General features: G+C 37.6%; 2 protein-coding genes across 2 annotated transcripts in view; one reads left to right on the top strand and one right to left on the bottom strand.

The window, feature by feature from the left end:
• The window catches only part of LOC134797338 (insulin receptor substrate 2), a 394635-nt gene that overhangs the window by 322814 nt on the left and 46822 nt on the right, over positions 1–24999 (top strand). The window lies entirely within an intron of this gene.
• The window catches only part of LOC134797745 (SH2 domain-containing protein 4B-like), a 60903-nt gene that overhangs the window by 7903 nt on the left and 28001 nt on the right, over positions 1–24999 (bottom strand). The window contains exons 3-4 of the mRNA XM_063770104.1: positions 9488–9602; positions 4033–4149 (exon numbers count right to left, since the gene is read on the bottom strand). Of these exons, the coding sequence (XP_063626174.1) occupies positions 4033–4149; positions 9488–9592 (222 nt within the window). The 5' untranslated portion in view covers positions 9593–9602. The remainder of the gene's footprint in view (positions 1–4032; positions 4150–9487; positions 9603–24999) is intronic.

Raw genomic sequence — 24999 nt, 5'->3', positions numbered from 1 at the left:
GATATATCGGATATATATGAATTATGAATCAGATATATCGGAGCGACCATGGTCTAATAAAACATGGTCTTCTATTCCCAGAGTGACACAGGCCTACGTCACAATAACATGGCCGCTATATATAGCGCTATCGCATATTATCATATAGCGCTGTCCCTTGATGACGTAGGCTTGTGTCAGTTAGGTGACCTAGAAAAGACGGGAATAGAGTACCAGGCGGAGTATATTATTATACCATGGGAGCGACTAAGGCGCTCACAAATATCTGAACGTATTCAGATGTTGTCGAATGTACTTGTTCCGTCTTCCCACTAGTAAAACATGAATAGGATGTGTAATACTTGTATGTCCACAACAAAATAAATGTTCAAGCATTGAGTAAACCTCTTCGACATTGAGCTAACAAAAGGACCAGATGTTAGTAAAGGCCACTTGTGTTACGATGGAAGAAGCGACCTTAAACCTATTGAAATAAGTGCTAATGTCTTTGACGATAATCATGAAGTAATGCCTGGCATTGCCAGATGTTTGGAATTCCATTTTGTTCTCTTATTTAGGTCGAATGTAAATTCAAAGATTTTGACATACTTACCAACTAGACATTTACCATATTCTCATGTATGGGTTAAGTTTCCTACGTCTAAAGGACCTGTTTACACATTGATTGGGTTTAGCTGGAGTTTATACATTTGCTACTTGCTTTTAGTATCAAATGTATGAACTCGTCCTAAACACTAATCAGTGTAAACAGCCCCTAAATGTGAACTTTCTTTAATCTGTGTTCAAAAAATCCACCTCCCAATCTATTTACTTTATTTTCAATGGAAGTAAGTAGGTGAGTTATTCTTTGACGTCAATCAAGGCTTTAACTTTAACATTAGATACGCTTTTCGTGGTCAGAGTGTAATATTTCTCGAGAGAAATATTACAAACTTATCCAGATCGCTAAATGGTTATCTCATAAAGATATTATATTTCATAACGTACACTTTCCCTGTGGGAGCTTTTATACGATATATAGTAAGACATCATTGTTCTATTGTTCACGTATAATAGTGTATTTAAATATAAGTAAGTTGTATAAACATTTAAAAACCAAGCCAGATACTAAAATCAAGAAAAAGTTTTTAAAGGTTTCTTTGTATAGTTTAGCACGATCGTAGATAATTTCATAGAAGTTTGACATTTAAAATAACCATTGACATAATTATATGTAAGGACTGGCCTTACGGGCACTAAAAATGGTACTAGTTCAGCGATGTCACTCACGAATTCGAGCCAATCGTGCAGTCTAACGCAACCTAGTTGCGACAATCGCGCGCGTGATGCGAACTCATCAACCAATCGCGTTGTAACGGTGTCACACCGCTGTACTGGCCCCATTCATGCCCCATCTTATTGCCCGTAAGGCCAGTCCTGAGATATACGTCAATTAAAATAACACTTGTACAGTCTGAGCTATCAAAATCGCTGCCAACTTATTAGCTTGGTCTAACTCTACCTAATGTCATAATTTAAATCTTGGCCGTAACGCATCGAGCAAATATTATCACCTATTAGTTCCAGCAGTCTTTACACCTCGGCTTCCAATCTGTTCAAACCACAAATCTACTGCACAGTCGCCATCAGATATATCTGAGCGGCCAGGGTGCTCACAAATATCTGAACACGCCTCTATTGTCTAGGCATTAGAGTGCGTGTTCAGATATTTTTGAGCACCTCGGCAGCTCCGATATAACTGGCGACAGCAGTACGGTGCCATTCCAATGTTTTACGGGGCCGCGGGTGAGTAGAGCGGATGGATGAGTATTGTGCTTTCCGTTTTAGATAACTCACCAATATACTTATGGCTTCATTCGCCAACAAACTGGTTACAGTTTGGCGATATTGTAAATTTTGTTTATGAGCATGTACCTTTTGTGTAAATAAATAAAAATAAAAAAACCTTTAAGTACATACCCCGTTTTAACGTATGTATTTAGAATTTAAGTTAGAGTGATCGAGTTCAGTAGATTATTTTTCAAGTAGGTACCTTTTGCACGTACCTACTGAAACGTAAATAAAGTCCCTTAAATTTCGATAAAAATTGAAAATTTATTTTACTATGCAGTTCAAATAAATACATTGTTTTTAGGGTTCCGTACCCAAAGGGTAAAAAACGGGACCCTATTACTAAGACTTCGCTGTCCGTCCGTCCGTCTGTCACCAGGCTGTATCTCGTGATCTGTGATAGCTAGACGGCTGAAATTATCACAGATGATGTATTTCTGTTGCCGCTATAACAACAAATACTAAAAACAGAATAAAATAAAGATTTAAGTGGGGCTCCCATACAACAAACGTGATTTTTGACCGAAGTTAAGCAACGTCGGGCGGGGTCAGTACTTGGATGGGTGACCGTTTTTATAGATAATGGTACGGAACCCTTCGTTTGCGAGTCCGACTCGCACTTGGCCGGCTTAACTTAAGCCAAAGAACACAGTTTAACTCACGTAATTTTAAACATCACGCGACGTGTTTCGTAGAGTCTAGCTCCACGGCAGGTCGACACGGCGTGCAGCAGTACGCGACGCGCGGCCATTGTGAACGCTACGAGTACCCACATGCACTAATATACGATAGGCCTAAGCAAAGACATATGTAACTTCGTATAAGACGAATAAAGTCTAAGGAAAAAACGTGCCTCGGAATTCAAGCAAAAGTCATTCTCGAATAGATGGCGCACACACCTTTAGCCTATCCTCGGCTAGATGGCGTGACGACACCGTTTCATATTTAACAATTTTAACACATAGATATCAGTGAATGAACATGGATCAAAATGATATAAAAATAATAAAATCATTTATCCATATAATACATTTTTTGATAACTTTATACGTTTTCATTTTGAGTTTTAGTCGTGTGTCGATAGATGGCAGTAAATTTACAGTGACTACAAAATTTACAATGACAGGACCCCTCTATACTATCTATTCTTTTTGGCCTAAGGTATGGTGCCATCTTTTCGATATACTGTCTTTTGTGTTTAAAGTTACATTTTAGTTGAAAATTTGTACGGAACCCTCAAAATCAAAATCATAATCAAAAAATATTTATTGTATTTATGGGTGGGGTTTACAAAGGTGGTACAAATTATTGATGTTCTCCATATTCTGCCTTACAAAGGCGTACAATATTGGTAAGTTGTTTTAGAACTAAATACAATTTTACACTTTAATAACACTTTTAACAATAAACTACGCTAGATAGACTCAACAATAATGAATAACAGATGAATAACAGCATAATATACTTGCTCTGTAAAAAGTCATTTATGCTATAAAAGCACTGTTTGATTAGCCAATCAAACAGGCTTTTTTTTAACTAACTCGGTTTGGCTCGGTGCGCGAGTAAACGAACTCGCACTTGACAAGTTTTTTTGGCTTACAATGTTTTTCCTAAACATTAGACTCGTTGAGTCAATGGGAACACGAGGTCATGTTGTTCCACTTCTAACCACAAAACTATTAGAGTCACTTGAATCTGAGTCGTGTCGTGAACTGAGGTCTGCAAGGCGACATACTTACTAAGCTACTACCACTAGGATGAAGTGACAAAAATATTATGATCACATTGTTTATTATAATGATACTAGGCGAAAATTGGCAAAGTATAGTAAATCTGATTGAACTTTACATCGATTCATGGTACCTAACCTATACCCGTAGTCATGGAAGACATTTTTATTTTGACTATTTAGTCATGGTAACCAATAGAATGAAACTTCTGTAGAACGGTGCTTACCATGCTTCGCATCTTCTCCATGCAAGAATTAACCTGCTTCTTCCTTAATTATTTTGACCTGTCGGACATTTCCCTTTCAGTCAGATTCTGGTTCTAGATCCTTCCTTGTAATATTGCCCTTTAAGAACTTGGCCTGATTATTTCCATAATTATTCTCTGGCCTGTCAATCATCTCTTCCTTTTTTTTCTTATTTCTAGGCCCAGATCAGCCTAAGCTAAGATGCTAAGTTAATATTAGCTTCTTACCCATGGTTCTCCATCTTCTCCGTGCAAGAACTTGACCTGCTTCTTCCCATTCTTCTTAGGCCTGTCCGTCGTTTCTTCTTTGCAGAGCTTTTGGTCCCAGATCTGCCACCGCCGCACCTGGAATTCGGTTTAAACTCTTTATTATACTGCTTCAAAAAAGTTCATGCGTCCATTAAGAATTTTAGTTATTTATCCGTGTTTATTTTCTGCTTAAATACCTGTATGTTCCGGTTCGAAGGACCAATACAGTTGATACTGACGGAACTCACTGACTAATTTAAGTTAATAATAAGTATGTTATGTTATTTATTAAGGTACGCTGTTTACAGAAATAAAGAAAAGACCGATCACATCTGATCTGGCGGAATGAAAAATACTCTAAAAAACTTAGGTATCGTAGCCTTAGAGGATATAACCAAACGGAGACGCCATGTCTATAATTTTTCGGTTCAAAATAGTCTGCCGTTTTTTGCGGGGGAGGGGCACATCAAATGTATACGTAACGTCAAAATAGCCATGTCAGATAAACGTCAGTCCATACTGACCATATTTTTTTTTTTTTATTGAATTTTTTATGTGGTTGACATGAGGTTGACCATTGGCCGCCTATTTTCGACAGAGGGGAACGCCTGTTAATGACCACTCCGTTTGGTTATATTCTCCAAGATCGTAGCAGTTAGCTTGTACGAGTTATTAGTAATTAATTATCTACCTAATAGGCATGGCTAAAGTCGTCTACATATTAGCCGAACTGAAACCATACTTATTCTGTTCTGAAACTACACAGGTTTATTAATTGCATTTGTAACTATGTATTAAGTAGGTAACTGGAACTACCAGGATTACTAAAAACATTAATTCAGCTACCTGCCTACAGATGTAGGTATTTTCTCGGAAAATTCGTATTTGTCATGCTACTTCAGTCAACGTCAGTACTTTTTGTACCGAGACTGATTGAAATAGCAAGACACGTTCGTACGTTTCCGTGAAAATACGATGGAAAACGATTATGCACTACTTACATCTATATACTTTGTTGAAAATGAAGACATATATAAATGTTAACCTTATCACACTCTTCAGACGACCTGTTACAACAATAGTCTATTGTAAGTTCTTCGGTACCATTAGCTCGAGGTCAGAGTTGTCACGACTCGCTATTGAATTTGAAAGGAAATCTACCGATGGATTTATAATTAATACAATTATTTTAATATTGAGTACTGCGACACAATACATGTTTCGCTCACTTCCCCGGAGTTTATATCATTTATATTTTATGCGTTTCTATCTTTAGTATTCCAATAAAACATGAAATCTGGATACCTACTTATCATTTTACTAACTGTAACTAATGGCTGATTTAATACGTTTATGATTTGTATACCTAGTTAGATGCGTAGGTAGGTTCAAATAACCTAAAACTGATCGTATCGTTCTAGTCCTAAAAAACTTCCCTAGTCCTAAAATAAAGATTCATTGGTTTTATTGGATATACCGTTGACTCCGTTCATAAATCTATAGGTATCAAATTTATTAAGTTATTGAAATACATTTTAAAAGTTTGCCCAAAACGAACATGATTCATCAATAAGAACAAATACCATAATATTGATGATAAGTAATTACTCTTTACATTTACAAGCAACAGAACATAAACAATAATTCAACTCGTATTTACATTTACATTTAGAAAATGTTCAATAAAGAGTGTTCTGGCGAAATACAAGACCGCATTAAAAGACCACAAACTTTTAACCCAATCACGACCTCATCATTGCGTGCCATTTACTTACTAATCTATTTACTAATATCAAATCAACAAAGCAATGTAAAGCAATATTAACCTTTTAACATCAATAACATCATTCAAGACAGCAAAAGAAAGAATGTAAGATGTAGGTATGCATCTAATTCTTTAGAAACTACTTTAATTGGTATTGCAAAGAAAAGACCAAGCGCTTTTAAAATAGATATCATTAATACTTAATTGGTTAGGTATTACAAGAATCCATACAAAGGCAAACCTCGCAAAGGTTTTGTATAGATATCGACATTAGATCATTTTATAGATACAAGACGAATAAAGTCTAAGGAAAAAACGTGCCTCGGAATTCAAGTAAAAGTCATTCTCGAATAGATGCCGCACACACCTTTAGCCTATCCTCGGCTAGATGGCGTGACGACACCGTTTCATATTTAACAATTGTAACACATAAATATCAGTGAATGAACATGGATCAAAATGATATAAAAATAATAAAATCATTTATCCATATATATACATTTTTTGATAACTTTATACGTTTTCATTTTGAGTTTTAGTCGTGTGTCGATAGATGGCAGTAAATTTACAGTGACTACAAAATTTACAATGACAGGACCCCTCTATACTATCTATTCTTTTTGATAGATATCATAGACCTTTACATTTTACAAGCGTCTAATACGAACGTTGCGAATTGATCTATTTTATCGTCCTTGCCGTTCAATTATCAGCCATTAGTTTAAAATCAGACTGAGCACTGACCTTGCTGTGTCGAAAGTACAATTTCGTACAAAAAACGGAATCGAATTATGTAAGTAAATCTATTTCGGTTGACCCATAGATTGTCGATGTCCGCTAATTGTCACAACATCCGTTTGGCTTTTTCAATTCAAGGCTTGGTTAATTGAAACGTTTTGAAGGCCAGACCATCTCTGTTTGTTTTTGTAATGAGCCGACTTGCCTTTTGTAAGATTTTGTTTGGCAGTTTGAGTAAGTAGCAATCAGAAGGAGCATCGACCGAGGAGAGAAAAAGAGAAGGTTATGGTTGGTAATGTTTACGTTTTGAGCACTTCTTGGGCAAGCCCTTTAGTCTGGCTTTAAGCATTTTGTCAGCTATAATTTAATTAGTAGGTAATTATTTTTTCTCAAACATGCAATGAAATATTGATGTTATGTTCCTTATAATAGGCTGCGAAGTATGACGTTTCAGGTGCGGCTAGGACAAAAGGTCGTTAATGGAATTTCATACACATCTTGCAGGCCTAGGCCGGCAAAGTCCTCTTTTTTGATTTTCATTTCACAGATATTTGTGACACAGCATCGTGGCATTCATCCATTAAAAAAAACTAGAGGCAGTATTTGCTTTATGGTTCGTAATGACACTCTGCCACTACGCCTATAAAAAACAAAAAACAATGTTTGCTATAATTTGCAGTTTTATTTGTATAAAATCAACATGAACTTAATAAATAATACATTCTATAATTTTATAATTTAAAATTATAAATTTAACTACACAAATAAAAACATTTAAAATATTTCATCTAAACGTTAGCGGTAAAAAGGTCTACTCAAACACGCGTAGAATATATTTTTTAAATTGTTATGGAGGTAAAGTTGAAAAATATTCATTCTGTTTTATTGGATTTATGGTGCGTTGTTGATTTTTTGACTTTAATATGAGTTCCGACGAAATAATGAAATTAATATTAATTGTAATCGTAGGTGTTGGAATTGGCAGCGTAAGCAGAATTGATTTTAATAACTTGCTGCCACTGCCGCCAAGTCAAAGACGAAGTATGTATATGGTTGCTTATGGCAATTTTATTTGTTGAAAAACTAAGAAAAATGGCTTACAGTTTATTAGAAACAGTTTTGTGGCATATTTTAAATGAATGTAACTACAAATTCGTCAACACTGTGGAAATTATACTTATTTACTCCATGCATAAAGCAACGATGTATGTGAAACATGATATCAACATGAAAGACTATGTAAACTTATGTGACGAAAACGACAGTCAGACGGATACAAGGCGAAAAAATCAAAGATACATGAAAATATACGGGTAGTAAAAATAAACGACTCGTGTAAAACATACGCGTGATAATGATATAGGTACGCGTTGGTTATATTTTGGGTGTAGTTTACTTTTAGTTTTTTCTATAAGTAAATAAAACTTGGGTTTCGTGGATTTTTTATTTTATTTATTTCATTGCATGTTTGAGAAAAGCACTATACATACCTCGGCGGGAAATGGGGTTGCCCGCGCTCAGACCTATTCGGCCTCGCTTCGCTCGGCCGTCTATATGTCTTCGGCCGGCAACCCCTTTCGTCCCGGCCTCTGTAGTAATGTACTATCATTTCATTTGACGATAAAGAGGAAAACCCACCTCACCCCGTAGTGCCTCGTATTTGGAGTGAGAGGGGTTTTCATACAAAGGTGATTTTGGAAGATTGTTGGATCGATTTTTTTTATTATGCGTATTACTATAGCTCCATTTTAAATCGGAATACATTATTTTTGTAGCAGTAACCTTAAAATCCCTTCTCACCTCCCTCTCAAACCTTCTCTCCCCATTCATAACCCACCTCTCCCCGCGAAACCTACTCACCCCGTTTTATGGTACGCTTGTGCCGCAAATTTCCGCAGACTGGTGGAATCCCGATATTACGCATCTCAGTCTCAGTGTATGCAACATTTACCTAAGTGGTCGATATTTTTAATCTCTAAACTTCGAATTAAGTATTCTACAACTAATTTCTTATAGCAAATGAAATGTAGAGATAGCATGAAGCTCTTACGAGTTTAGTTCGCCAAAAAGTTTTACTGTTACCGTCACCGTTATACGTCGCTGCGCCAGCCAGCAGTTCTGCTGCTAGGACGCAGAGGCGTTGGTCACACAAGAGAGGCAAAACCGGAGAGGCTCATTAAGCCTGCTCAAAAGTTTAGTTTACTAAAAAGTTGTGAACTCAAAACCGGACAAGTGCTATCGGACTAGCCCACCGAGGGTTCCGTACTTTTTAGTATTTGTTGTTATAGCGGCAACAGAAATACATCATCTGTGAAAATTTTAACCGTCTAGCTATCACGGTTCATGAGATACAGCCTGGTGATAGACAGACAGACGGACAGGCGGACGTCTTGTGGAGTGGAGTCTTAATAGGGTCCCGTTTTTACCCTTTGTGTACGGAACCCTAAAAAAATTCGCATATCGTTCGAGTACTGTAAAGGTTTGCAACCTTTACAGCCTTTTTATCAGTGACTGGATAGTCACTCTATTTGAATTCAGAATCTGATCTCGCTGCCAGATGGAACGGGGTGCGGATCGGCATTCCTAAAGAGGCAGCCATCAAGAGTAGTCGACTTAAGTTTTGTGATTTAGCTAATGTGGTTGAAAAAAATGTGGATGTGGATGAAAGCCTTGAAAAGCTGATCATTGTTGGAAACATGGAGGGTAAACAAAGCCGGAGACGATCTTCACCAAGATGGAGCGATCAATTAAAAGGGGCCCCAGCCTCAACCAACTTTTGCTCGGTTGTCAGAGACGCGATGAACAGGCACCGTTGGAGGCAGATCATAAAGACCAGGTGTGGAGCATCCACATCCACCGATGACCACGATCCTCAGTCATGAGGGAGCGACCACAGAGAGAGGTTGAAAAGAATATATAGAAGATACACACCTGTTCCTCCCGCATCTTGCAGAACAGCGTCTGTTTCTGGGCCTCATCCAGCTCGGCCAGGATCTCCGGGTCCACCCACATGTCCCGCAGGATCTGCTGCAGCATGGTGCCGGCCCTGAAACAACACAGGACAGGTTTAGAAAAGGCAGTCTTGGCATAAAAATTATAAAGTACAGGCCTCTGAAACCTCGCTCAAAAATGGATCAAATATTAGAAAAGACCCAAAATTTGAAAAGAGAAATAACATGTCATTGTTATGAAATTCTATCGAAATGCATGTTTTCCATCGTATTTTCTCGGAAACGATCGTATTTGTCGTGCTACTTCAGTCAACCTCAGTACTTTTTGTACCGAGACTGACTGAAATAGCAAGACACGATGGAAAATAATTATAAATTATAAAAAAAATATATAAAAAAAAAACATTAAAACTAACTATGAATTAAAGATTTAAAAACTAAACTAAAATTAAAATAACCCTACTTAAAAATTAAACTAATACTTATAATATTATATAAAAACTAAAATATACTAATAAAATATATGAAAATAAAAAGAAGTTATAAAAAGAATACCCCTTCTAGAACCTCCGCCTGCGGCATTGAGCCCATAACGTTGGCTGCGTTACCTCTCTGTATTGCCAGCGATATGCGCTGGGAGAGGTAAGCGCCAGCCCTATGGTCTCCCGAGGCGTCGACCAGCCGTGTCGACAGGTCCCCCATGAAAGTTTTCATGTCCGCCGACCAAGGACCCATTGTTTCCACTGCAAGCGCCGCAAACTCATAATCTTGCAGTAAAGATGAGTATTTGCGGCGCTTGAGTAGTTGGGCCTGGTCGGCAGCAGCGCCAGCCTGTGCCCGGGTAGCCTGGATGTGGGACTGCGCAAAGGTGTCTTCGCATGTAGCGTCCCACACCAAAGGCCTACCCAGTCTCCACGGCACCAGTGTGGCTCCGTCCGGTTACCATCGTCTCTCGCCATGCCTGAGGGTTCTAAAGTAGCAGGCACAGAAACGGTAGCAAGCGACCGCCGAACCAAATCATTAATGGTGCCGTGGCGATACAAAACGGTCGGCGCTTTTGATGCAAGAGAGGCCATGTCGACCTAGCTGGTCCACGTCCTTGCCGCAAGCACAGGTATGGACGGAGCATATTTTGGCCCCAATGCGCAGGCAAACTGATATTCTAAGCGTGTTTTTTTCTAAAACAGTACCAATATTGCGAGACAGATACTATACCTATTGAAATCTCTCCTTGGGACTTCCTTATTTGAAATTACCCGGACTATGAAGGACTTTTTAGCAGAGTTACCAGGCTCTATATTTCCTAAACCTATTATCGTTATACATACAAACAGTCTTACACTCTTAACTGACCATTCGGTGGACCTTATGCCTTTTGTAATAAGGTTTACGAACTGTCAGTTAACAGTGTGGAGTAGCTAGATCAGTGCCCCAAAAGCGTTGGTTCCGCGTAGCATTATTCCCGATCGCATTTTTCCCCACTCGCGTTAGTTCCGCGTAGCATTATTCCCGATCGCATTTTTAGATGGAGATCCGCTTCGCGGGGTTCCTAGTTCTGGGCGGTTTGCCCTTCGGGCATCTGAAGCTACCTAACGAACCTAACCTACCTACAGTTTTTTCCCCAAAGTGTAATGTTTTCATGGACGTCACACTAAATTAATAGGTTAGGTGCGTTAGGTAGCTGCAGATGCCCGAAGGGCAAACCGCCCAGAAATAGGAGCTCCGCGAAGCGGGGCTCCGTCTAGCTAAGTTGTGAACTAAATGTTTTTTTGAAAAACAAACTCTAGTGGGGAATAATGCGACCGGAAATAATGCTACGCGGAACTAACGCGAGTGGGGAAAAATGCGATCGGGAATAATGCTACGCGGAACTAACGCGTTTGGGGCACTGATCTAGCTACTCAGACTGTGGGCGATCGTTATGTCGATGTAAATCCTGACTAGGAATATATATGATCACGCGCCATGTTGCGGAATTTCACTGGAACTATTTTTTTTCATACTATACTGAACTGTCACCCTATAAAATGAGAACAACAGCGCCCTGTTGACAATGGTCATATATTACTGGTCAGGCTTTGGAACCCATTGACATAACGAAAAGAAAATCAATATGTGTATGTTACTCTACTACTTGTACATACGCATTAACCTAATGCGTACGCATCACGCAATTCACTAACTCCAGTTATAATTACCAATATCCAGGAAACAAACCAGTGAAAGTAAATGATGGTCTTGGATAACCTATGGTCTATTAATAGTGCTTCCTTGTATCTGTGGCCTTTGCGTATCAATGCTCATTGATTAATGTTGCTTTTAATGGAATATTACCGACGAGTTTTCCTAGTGCCATAAATAGTAAATTACTTGATATACGTAATTACGCACAAGTACATTACTTATGTAGTGTATGCTTATGTATTTAAAAGCGTGTGCAACGTGAAAGATACTTATATACAAATTTACGTTTACTAATCTTAAATTTTAGAACAGGTACAGTTTAAAGACTAATTCCCATTAGATTTAAAATACAGTTTTAAAATAGACTGGAGATCTTTTTTTTATTATTAAATATACATAGGTAGGTACTACAATACAAATATTAACTAAAATAAATAAATAACTAGCTTAAACATAAAATAGGCCCTTGAGGCATTGTACCAAGAATATATACTGACGGCATTTTCTCGTTGTATCGAAATGCTGACAGCATTTTCTCGTTGTATCGAAATGCTGACACGTTGTGCGAAGAAGATACATAGTTATCAATTCCTAATTTAATTTATTTTTGAAAGCGGTTTTGTCAGACTCATCACATTTCATTAATCATTTTTTGAATAATTTACATATATAGGTACCTTAATATTTATGTTTTTGTAACTTACGGACATTGCCTTTTTTAGATTTAGTTTAGTTAAGTTTTATTTTAGAATAGTTTGTATATTTAGTTGTAATTTTAAGTTGTTTTTGTTTATTATTTTTTGACATGTTTTTGTACCATATGAATAAAGATTATACTTATGGACTATATACCTACTCGTTTAGAACAACAACGTTGCCACCGAGCCATGCTTGCATTTGCCGATATGTCATGCACCTTGTCACAGTCGGTTAGTCACGCTCACATACAGGGCGATAAAGGAAACTTCCTCAAAACGGAAAGAAAAGATATCTCGGTTCCAAAATTCAGCTCCATCCGTGTAGGTAGGCACGTCATTGTATTCTCTATTCAAAATTGAATCTACACTTAAGAGTTAAAGCAATAAAAACTTTTATATCGTTTGCTGTCAATAATTGAAAAAAATAAAATAAAATATTTACAAACAGTATTTTTGTGTATGCAGGTAGAGTTACACCAAGATAAGTCTGCAACGATTTAGATAGCAACGCAGTGCAAGTGTTATTAAGTCATAATTTCATAGAAGTTTGACATTCAAAATAACACTTGCACTGCGTGTGCTATCAAAATCGTTGTAGACTTATTTTTGTCAGAGTTGATAGAATTAGACTCTATACTTCTGATTCCTAATATTGAAATCCCAAATAACAGACTAAGTTCAAAATGGACGACATTATACTCAACTGTGATAAAAATAGATAATGGAAATGAAATTGAATGTCAAATTGAATCTTTTATATTTTATGAATAATACCTACTAGTCGCATATGTTATATAAGTGTATATTTTAAATACAATAAAATGGAATGTGCAAGTAAAAATGATAATTATGCATGCAAAGGAAATGTAATAAAAATCTAACTATGGTGGAATAAAGGCTATTTTTATTTTATTTATACTCGTTTTACCCTGTATACGTTCTGGCAGGATATTTACAATACATCGGTGCTCGCTAATGCTGTGTAATGTTTTTGTATTATCTGTCTGTTTGTTCTTTTGTCGTGACTAAAAGTGCATTCGGTTAGTGCTATGAATGGTATTTACAAACTCACCTTAGGTATGCTACAGATATTTAAGATCGATTAAACACCAACACAATCACTTTAATTGTATGATTTTCAAACAGATCTTCAGGTATTTCAGAATCTTAAATAATACAGGGTGTATTTCAACCTTCAAATCGAGAAACAGCAAGAAAAAAATAACTGTTTCAGTCGATCAGATCTTATCTATGGGGCAGTATTTTTCACATTAAATTTTTTAAGGTATGATTATTTAAGGGTTGGGACATGATGAAAACATGTAGGCAAACTATAGATATTCTACCGGTACTGAACCAAAGGCTTACCAATAAACTACTGAAAACATCACCGAGAAGCCAACTACGTAAAATACATAGCAGGATTAATAACAGGACATAACACACTAAATAATACGGGTAAAACTGACAGCCCCATGTGCAGAAGCGTGCATGGAAGAAGAGGAAACAACAAAACATATTCTCTTAGACTGTAAACAGGAAGAAATATACAGGAGCAAATACCTAGGGAATCCGTGCACACTAAAGGAGTCAGTTAGTAACCTGAAGACCTTGCTAGATTGATGAGATACAATCGTCGTCTAGTACCCACAACACAAAGCCTTATTGAGCTTACTGCGGGACTAGGTCGATCTGTGTAAAATTGTCCTATAATATTTATTTATTTATTTAGGTTTCGTGGAGGAGGTGGTTAGAGTAGAACTACCTCGTTTCACGCAAAATCACAGTGGATGTCGATTTGCGGAAAATGTCCAGCAAAACTTACTAACTAACTAAGGGTTGAGAAGACATCAGGTATATACCCTACCTAGGGTGAGCTATATCTGTGGTTTCATCTAATTAGCAATATCCTTTTCTTACATTTTATATGGTGTTACAGCATTTAGACTGCAGGACAGGTATTTTTTTCCAAAAAATAATAGGTATTTTTGGTATTTCCGCCACAAAAGTGTCTCTTATTGTTAGCCGTACGAAATGGCCCGTGCTGTGACCGCAGATCGTTTTCCAAACTGCGATTTCAAAGTTTATGCTTGTTGCAAAAGCTCTACTTTATATTTCACGTCCTCAGTCCTATTGTGTGAGATTTGAACAAGTGTTGTGTGACTTGCGCGATGTCGCATGTGAAAGAAATGCAGCCTAACGTACCTATTCATGAGTGACATTTTTGTGGGTATCCAAGGGGTGTTGACACATTAAGGCCCACTTGCACCATCCCACTAACCCGGGGTAAACGGTTAAACCTGGCGTTACCATGGTTACCAGTACAATTTGACACTAGGTTAACGGTTTAACCGCTTAATCCCGGGTTAGTGGTATGGTGCAAGTGGACCTAAATATTATAAAAAATCCAGTTAAATGGATGTAATAACAGCAATCTGTCATAATACCTACTTATCTATGTACCTTCAGCCCCCAGCAGAAGTTGTTAAGCTCTCAACTATAAAAAATAAACAAGTGCGAGTCGGACTCGCGCACGAAGGGCAAAAAACGGCAAAAAAATCATGTATGGGAGCACCACTTAAATATTTATTATGTTCTGTTGTTAGTATTTGTTGTTATAGCGGCAAGAGAAATACATCTCTGTGAAAATTTCAACTGCCTAGCTATCACGGTTCATGAGATACAGCCTGGTGACAGACAGACGGACGGATAGTCTTAGTAATAGGGTCCCGTTTTACCCTTTGGGTACGGAACCCTAAAAATATAATTTCATCAGCAGCATCAGCTAGGTGTTCGACTTGCTTAAGCTACTTTTTCTGCAGAATACTAGTGATAGTTAATGTGTTCACATAACCTACTTAAAGTTAAGATTTAATGGACACATACTTATTACTTATTTTCCGTACCTATTTCAATTATGTGTTTCCATTCACTCATCATTCATTCCATTCGCCTCACTAAAAATTGCAAAAACTACATCGTTCGACAATCCTTGCTCGAGTAGACTCGTACCGGACTGACAAAGCAGTCGTGACTGTGGTTGCGACACAATCAAACCAGTTCTTTGGCGCAGTACAGCCTATACAGCACAGCCCTGGAGCATTCGAACTTTACTGTTTGTATTTTGATCTCGTACAAGTGCGAAAATAGATGTGCTGTGTGTGTGGTCAAAATGAGATCAATTTTTATACTTGTTGCAACCCCAAAGTATTGAAAAGTTTTTTAACTCATTCTGATTCTAATTTGTTGAGACAAAATATACACAGGTCAATCAATCAGGCCTAAGACCGATATTAAAATTGATTGTAAATTGGCATTTTAGGTAGGTAATCAGTTAATGCAAATGTATTTCAAAGTAGGTACTTATTGCATAAATAGCATTTACTTAAAGCTGTCATATTATTACATATTAGGTAGGTACGTTTCATAGTTCCATATCCATACCTATCAGAATCCAAATTAAACTGTTTCTATCTCGTAACGACCTAACCACAAAGCTTCACAGAGATCCATTTCCAAACAGACATATGAACCTCCATTATAAGACGCATACGCCATTTTGAAGTTGGCTAGACTGTGGGTGGCAGTAGTTTAAATGTGAAGGTGACTGAAATGTCGTGACTTGAGATCCAGGCGGGTTCACTTGACTTGCCTTGGATTACCATGGCTGCTATAAATTTGGGCCAACAACTACAGAAGTTAATATGAATTCTTAGAAACAACAAAAACGAGTAAATTATGCACCAAAGCGGCAATGTTTAATAACTCGTACGTATAAGGAGAGAAATATTTATAATAAAATAATAAAATAGATAGGTTTAAATGAACAATTGTACAGCAGGCTTTCTGACGTGGAGCATGTCTTAAATAGGTGACATACTGAGAATATATGTACTTAGATTAGTTAGATTGAAGACAAGACAAGACAAGACAAGTAGTTAGATTGAAATTTAAATAGGAGTATTTTGATGCTTAACTTAAACGTTCCTTAAAGATTCCAGCGACATATCGTAGGTAATTTGTTGCCTACAAATTGAGTTCTAAAGGCTTTAGGTAAATTACAAACCTTTTCCTGTTTTACAAATTACATAGGCAATAACACTGTAATACTCGTAGACATGAAGCTGTCAGCGATATTTCAAATTAAGAATTTTTACCACCACTCTGTGTGAGTGATTTCATTCATTCATCACTCCTCCCAGTCGCCTATCTAAATTGCAAGACCTTACCAAAATAGGCAACATACAAACGCCATTATATACTAAGTACTAAACAATTAGTCAAACTCACGCCTAAACAAATGACTGTCGACCTTTCGCAAAACGAAGCGTACATCATTAAACAAATGCATGACGTGACGTCATCCACTCCCGCGCATTGCATTGTGCAAGCAAATGTTATTCTGATTGCTTAGTCGGTTGCGGATAATGACTAGAAATAGGAGCTGTTACCAACCTCGGTACTAGAAGATCGTCTATATCTGAGTATCGTGAAAGCCGCGAATTTGGTTTGTCGAAGTTCCCGGTGGGGCACCATTTTTCCAATTCAGAATCTTAAGTGTTCATGTTCATTTCATGGTTTCAATTCGACACACTAGCAACACATGACAGTTGAAGATAGAGTATTTATGGAAGACCTACTCATGCTCCAAAATGTCCAAAAAGACTGAAACAAGGACACAGTTGAAAAGATTCTTATAGCTTTCTCATAAATCTGAGTTTAGTTGAACCAACCTGCCCAAGACCCAAGAAAGTGGCAAAGTACCTATATGTTTGATTAGCTCTACCCCAACGTAGTACGCAGGGTAGAACATATATAGAACTTTATTGCTTTCATGTAACGGGAAGAACAGAGCTCTGAATTGAGTGGTGTCCGATTAGTGCTGGGACGCCCTGAAGCGGATATCGGCTCTTTGTCCATCCCTCTTGATTGAATCTATGCTTCAAAGATCATGCTTAATTGTTTTGCTTGAGACTTCCATTGTGAATAGCAGCGCGGCGAAGAAAGCGTCCGACGCGCAGGCGCAGTCAAGGGCACCTCGCCATTCACTGTCAATCTCTAACGCCGATGCCGAGCCGAGGCTATGGAGTTATGGACTACTGCTTTAAAGATTTATTGTAGATTTGTTCTTTAAAAAAGAAGGGTTTACTACTTAAGGGGCCCACTGATTAACAGTCCGCCGGACGGTATCGGCCTGTCAGTTAGAACAAATTTTTGACAGCTCCGAACAACTGACAAGCCGATACTGTCCGGCGGACTGTTAATCAGTGGGCCCCTTTAGGTAGGAGTTTCAGGCGTCTATAGGTTAATATAAAAAACATCCAAAGACTTGTGCGTATCCTCAATCCGCGAAAAATATGGCCTGTTTCGTCGGAGGAAACCTCTTCCCAGCAGTGGGACAGCTAAATCTAACATTCTAATCCAGAGAAAAATCAGGGCCTGATTGGAATAAGTCAGCTAAGTCCATGTTTCTCTAACAATGATTTTACTTAGTGAAGAACTAGTGGTAAATATCGAAATAAATATGATCTATACATCTCATTAGTACCAGCCAGGGTTTGCACCCACGATATATTTGAAAGTCCTACGCTTTAACCATTCAAATGTAACAGCTCAGTCACATGCTATAATAAGGTTAAAAGACATTGTCAAAACTACACTTGACTAACCCGCATTAGTGTTTCATAACAATATGTCACCAGCTTATTACACTGCAATATAACCTGTTCAATTGTTCATAGCTCCAATTCTTGGTAACAATGAAAGTTGCATATCGTAAAGATTTGCATTTGATTATGAAACCTGTTTACTTTGTCAACAATGCAAACATTATGATGTCTTTTGATAACGAATAACCGGCCTTTTTATGCAAATACCATGTATTAATCCTACTTTCGTAAGAATAGCTTTTTTTGTACCATGACAAGTTGACAACACTTCCACCTCACAGAAGACCACATGGACGCCTGTGCAACTCTAAGCGCCACTTGCACTATCCTCCCACTAACCCGGGGTTAACCGGTTAAACCGTTAACCCTGTGTCAAATTTTACTGGTAACCCTGGTAACTCCAGGTTTAACCGGTTAACCCCGGGTTAGTGAATGGTGAAACGGCCCTAAGGGGATCCCAATCGCGTTGCCCTGGTCGTATCAAAATAAGATGAAATCGAATCAAATTGTCATAACAGAATCGGCGTGTTTATCGTCTCCAGACACGTCCCATAACATCCTTACTCTGAAATCTCGCTTTTATTTATATTTATAACTCTTTAAGTATGCAGACCACGAACAGATCGAGTTTCCGTTTACACTTGATATTCCAACAGGCATAAGTCACGATATACTAAGTACCTTGTCGCATTAAAAGAACGTTTTATTATTAAAAAGAAACACACTTAAGTTACATCGACATGGTACTTAATTAAATGCGATCTGGTATGGTGATATTCGTAGTCACGCACGACCATGAAGACTTTTTACATTTTTAACTCTAAAAATATTGTGTCTTACTAATAGTACATTGTGCAACATGGGGCGTAAGTTGAATATTGCAAACGAGAGTAAGTTAAATCGCGACGGCTTCCCGGAGCGATTTATAGACTCGAGTTTGCAATATTATTACGCCCCGAGTTACACACAATGTTTTTCATCACACTTGCGATTAGGGCTTGCAATTCGAATATTCGAATATTCGAATATGTCGAATATTCGACCTGTTTTGATATTCGAATATTCGGCCGCTCAGGTTTCGAATATTCGAATATTTTTTATTACTAGGTAAAATCTATTTTCATCCGTTATAGTTACAGTTTCTGTGTATTTTGCCGGGTATTAACAGTGAATGAGGAACCGTAGGTACCCAAAGGTACCCAAATGCGAAGGAAATAATGTTTTTACTGTATTCCTCTCAATAGGCTTCATGAATACAGTTAAACCTAAGAACCTAACTCAATTTCAAAGGAAACGAAATCAAAAAGTATGTTTTATTACGGTGCGGCTAATGCTTTTTCTAGGTACAAGTAACTTTACGTAAGTTTTAAGATAAAGGGTCATTTTCTTTATTGAGTAAAAGCGTACCTTAAGCGAATATTCGAAGTCTAAACCTTGCCCTTTATCGCAATTCACAAATTTGATCATACCAAACCTACCGAACTATGCACCTTTAGCTAACGAATAATCCACCCCGTAGTCAGCCAACTTTTTCCCTTAAATATTCCAATACCAATTATATAACTTATTATATAACAGCCGACCATTAGGAATCAAAACTAAACTTGCCAAGACTAATAAAGTCAATAAAGATTCAAAATACAATGGAATTAAAGGCCATTTTACAGGCTTCTTAACGACAAGAAGTTAATTTAAATCAGAAAATGATTAGTGATTACCTCCTAAAATGTTTTCTCTCTTACATACGTGTTTGGATGGTTAAAGTTATATTAATTCACGCAACGACGCATTTATAATAAAAAGTTTTATCAAGAAATATTGAAAATGTCTAATTTTTGCGTTTTAGGTACTTACTTGCTTTTATAAACGTGGGTATTTCAGAGTAGGATGATAAAATCTAGTCAATAAGTGGATTTCTGCAAAATATCATTAATTTTAGCAATATGTGAAAAAAGCTTTTGAATAAAACGATAATAAACCGATTTTTCGTTCCTTTTCTTATTTTTTTTAAATATTCGAATAATTATTCGAATATTCGAATATCTCGTCAGAAAAAGTCGAATATTCGAATACCTGAAAGTTTCGAATATTTGCAAGCCCTACTTGCGATACAAAAATTAAGTATAAAGACACAAAACTGTTAATTATGACACTAGAAACTTCATAACTCCCTAGGGAGAACGCTTTTTCTATAACTTCTATAATTTTCTAAACCTGCGTGCAATTCCACATTTACTGAGCGAGTGTGATGAAAAAATATTTATGTCCGTGTCTCTTAACTCATCTAAAGTACATCACAAAAAATAAAGGTCAAGCAACCAAAGCATAACCTACTAACAATAAAGTGTGCCAATTATCGCTTGGAGGCGCTAAAAACGCCACACGACGCAAAAATGTCGTATGCGTCATACATTTTTATACTGTTACTTTTTTTTTTCACGGCGAAAAAGTCGGTCACACGGTCCTAAAGGTTGGCATACACTATCGACCTGTACCGACCGGTTCTCCGGATGCAAAAGTTATAGCGCTTAAGGGTTTAAATTGGATGATTATGGACTGGATGTTGAAATGTCAGCGTATCGATTAGGACTCGCGATGCGAATAGGTACAAAGATGTACTTAGCTCAGTTATTATTTATGTTTTGTGCCCTTGGGCGCCACTTATGAACAGAATGATTGTTTTCTGAACATTAAATATGTCTCTATTTGTACTGCTCGTGAGACCTAATGTTCTTTTAAAAGAACAATGTGAGTTTACCATCAGTTTAACCGGCCCTCCTCCAAAAATGTAAGTTACCAAAAATAATTTAAGAAAAATAAATTGTTATGAAATAAAAATGTTCTTTATTAAGACCGGCAGAGTTCGGAAATTTGTTTTAAATTCTTGGGCAAGACGTAGGTCTGCGCGTTACGTTATCTTATAAAACTATGATGTCTATCAAACTTAATGATAATTATAAAAGTAAAATTCCAAACAATAAAATCGGTCCGACAACCATCTTCGTGGACTTAAGGTCGCGCCTTTGTCCCGCAAACCCGCAATTTTAAAAACAAAGAAATGTCACAATGACAGATGTCAGATTGCTGACGCGGGAAACAAAACGTTCGAAAGTGGGTTACACAAACAAATTAGAGGTTACAGATGTTACGAGGTTTGCGACGAATATTCTATTGTTTTGCGAATTTTACTTTCAAAGGATTCACTTATGTTTTTAACACGTCATTTGTAAGTCGGTTTCTTTTCTAAATATAGATTTTGGGAAAGTGTTTAAATTAGGTATAAGTACATTGTTTAGTTACGGTAATTTTAAGTGTGTACAGTCGACATCAAAAATATGGATACTTTTTCGAGTTAGGTATTACAATTAACAATGGTATAGGTAGGGTACTATCCGGTGGTCTAGTTTTACGTTATACCCCCAAGAGCATGTGAACCAATCTTTTGGTACCTATGAACATTTCCATGTACCTACCATAGTCTAATAAAACATGGTCTTCTCTTCCCAGAGTGACACAAGCCTACGTCACAATAACATTGCCACTTTATATAGCGCTATTGCATATTATCATATAGCGCTGTCGCATGATGACGTAGGCTTGTGTCAGTCACGTGGTCGGAAGAGAGTACCAGGCGGAGTATATTATTATACCATGGTACCTACCTATAAAGGGGTGGATTTTTTTTTTCAGTGTAGCGGACACTGCGTTCCATGTTCCGTACCTACATAAAAGTCTCTTATAAAAAGGAAAAAACTTGTATAGGTACAGTCACCTGCAATAATATATTACACAACGAATGCCGCAAAAATATCTGACATAATCTTATTTGTAGAGCGATAAGAGCGTGTCACATATTTTTGCGGCCTTCGAAGAGTAACATACTATTGCAGGTGACTGTACCTCTACTGACTGTCTTTGTTAACGTGTTAAGAAACATTAGGTAAGTGCCAAAAACCGTTGAGCATTTAGAACAATTAATACAGTATTTTGTGCCTATTAAAAGGCTCCTTTATGTTTTTCCGGTAGTTCATAACCACCACCGATGTCTAGCATACACTAGACTCTAGTGTATAATTATATGAATTATCATACAAGTATAGCGGCCATTTTTAGGGTTCCGTACCCAAAAGGTAAAACGGGACCCTATTACTAAGACTTCGCTGTCCGTCCGTCCGTCCGTCCGTCTGTCTGTCACCAGGCTGTATCTCACGAACCGTGATAGCTAGACAGTTGAAATTTTCACAGGTGATGTATTTCTGTTGCCGCTATAACAACAAATACTAAAAACAGAATAAAATAAAGATTTAAATGGGGCTCCCATACAACAAACGTGATTTTTGACCAAAGTTAAGCAACGTCGGGCGTGGTCAGTACTTGGATGGGTGACCGTTTTTTTTTTTTGCATTTTTTCCGTTTTTTTTTTCATTATGGTACGGAACCCTTCGTGCGCGAGTCCGACTCGCACTTGCCCGGTTTTTTACTACATACCACCAAACAAAGGATCACGTTACCGACCAGGCCAGACACACATGTACTTCATGTAGGCATGTACTACTTATAGTACAGATAATGTACCCTTAATATTCTCGACGCGTGAAGTCGGCGCAAAAAACAAAACACGTGTGCTACATAAATATCACATGTCGGCTGTTACTATCGCAATATCGCATCTAACTTTATATTATACTTACAAAAAATACTTTAACTTGACTTACATAGAGTTTAATTTAGCTAAGATGTGAGTTTGTGATACTGTGTTATGAAAGTGATGTGTGCAGCGTAACTTGAGTCAATGAACTTTTGAAATTGTACATGTTCAATTTTGTTACTTGAAATCCATTGGTAACTTATCAGCGGGTGAATGGTTTTTAGAGATTTATAGATTATTATATTATAGATTACTAGCTGTGCCCGCGGCTCCGCCCGCGTGGAATTCGGTCTGTGTCAGTAAGTGGCTAATTTCTAATCCTAATTTTTCTCCCTCTCCCCTGGAGGCGGAACTTGAAGTAGGTAAAGTTGACAGATGGATATGCTAGAGGACTGTAGTCCAGATAAAATATTTTACAATTAGGTACCACTAAATAAAACTACACTCCAAAGTCAATAGTTTTTTCGCCCTTATTCAAATTTTACACGTGATTTAAACGACAGAGTAGGTAGTAGGTGTATATCGGACGATACAGTAAGCCGTAAGGTATAAGCGCGCGAGCGAAAGCGAAGCGGCCTGCCTGTGGCTAGACCGCCACTCACCGTGGTCTTCTTCAGACTCCTGAGGAAGACACGTGCCCCTTGTAACCTCAATGCGTTGCGAGACTTTCGGGAATAATTCGATTGTTTTCGGGAATGCATGGTAATGCGTATAAAATGCGAGTCCCAAATCATTTGACTCTGCAAACTACCAGTCCCGGATTAAGATATCTTGATGCCCTAAGCATTTCTAGACCATGGTGCCCCCTCTCCCTCGGGTCATCAAGGTTACATAAAATTTTTTTGGTAAATTGAGTGACGTTCATTGCCGCATTACAGCTGAGAATGGAAATTAATCACATCATTTTATCACGACAATTGACAGTGCCGCAGCAGTAACGTTGCAACAGGGGACCTAATGCTGCTGCAGTCGCCACCCGAATGTCACCTTTATCACATCTTAGAATGTCATTGAAAACGCGAGCGAAGCGAGGGCGAAAATTTTTCGATATAAAAACGCAATTTTATAGACAGTTGTACATTTTTACTTTTAGTATGGAAATCAGTCACATCATTTTATCACGAAAATTGACAGTGCTGCAGCAATAACGTTGCAACAGAGTAATACTGCTGCAGTCGCCATAGCTTAGAAAGTGATTGAAAACGCGAGCGAAGCGAGCGCGAAAATTTTTCGATATAAAAACGCAATTTGATAGACAGAGTTGTACATTTTTACTTTTAGTATGGAAATCAGTCACATCATTATATCACGAAAATTGACAGTGCTACAGCAGTAACGTTGCAACGGAGTAATGCTGCTGCAGTCGCCATATCATAGAAAGTGATCGAAAACGCGAGCGAAGCGAGCGCGAAACTTTTTCGATATAAATAGGCAATTTGATAGACAGTTGTACATTTTTACTTTTAGTATGGAAATGAGTCACATCATTTTATCACGAAAATTGACAGTGCAGCAGCAGCAACGTTGCAACAGAGTAATGCTGCTGCAGTCGCCATATCTTAGAAAGTTATTGAAACGCGAGCGAAGCGAGCGCGAAAATTTTTCGATATAAAAACGCAATTTGATAGACAGTTGCACATTTTTACTTTTAGTATGGAAATCAGTCACATCATTTTATCACGAAAATTGACAGTGCTGCAGCAGTAACGTTGCAACAGAGTAATGCTGCTGCAGTCGCCATATATTAGAAAGTGATTAAAAACGCGAGCGAAGCGAGCGCGAACATTTTTCGATATAATAACGCAATTTGATAGACAGTTGTACATTTTTACTTTTAGTATGGAAATCAGTCACATAATTTTATCACGAAAATTGACAGTGCTACAGCAGTAACGTTGCAACAGAGTAATGCTGCTGCAGTCGTCATATCTTAGAAAGGAATAGAAAACGCGAGCGAAGCGAGCGCGAAAATTTTTCTATATAAAAACCCAATTTGATAGACAGACAGTTGTACATTTTTACTTTTAGTATGGAAGTCAGTCAGATCATTTTATCACGAAAATTGACAGTGCTGCAGCAGAAACGTTGCAACAGAGTAATGCTGCTACAGTCGCCATATCTTAGAAAGTTATTGAAAACGCGAGCGAAGCGAGCGCGAACATTTTTCGATATATTATTAATTTATTAAATCAACATAATTATTCAATTATTTTTGTTGATATCCGTGTCTTCTAAACTTAGAGTTAATTTGGCAAAATCTTTCCTCGGTGGCTTATTCATGTCACAACGTATT

The sequence above is a fragment of the Cydia splendana genome, chromosome 15, assembly GCF_910591565.1.
Source record: "Cydia splendana chromosome 15, ilCydSple1.2, whole genome shotgun sequence".
Lineage (NCBI taxonomy): Eukaryota > Metazoa > Arthropoda > Insecta > Lepidoptera > Tortricidae > Cydia > Cydia splendana.
The sequence above is the reverse complement of the archived record's forward strand: the minus strand, read 5'-3'. Positions and strand labels throughout refer to the sequence as shown.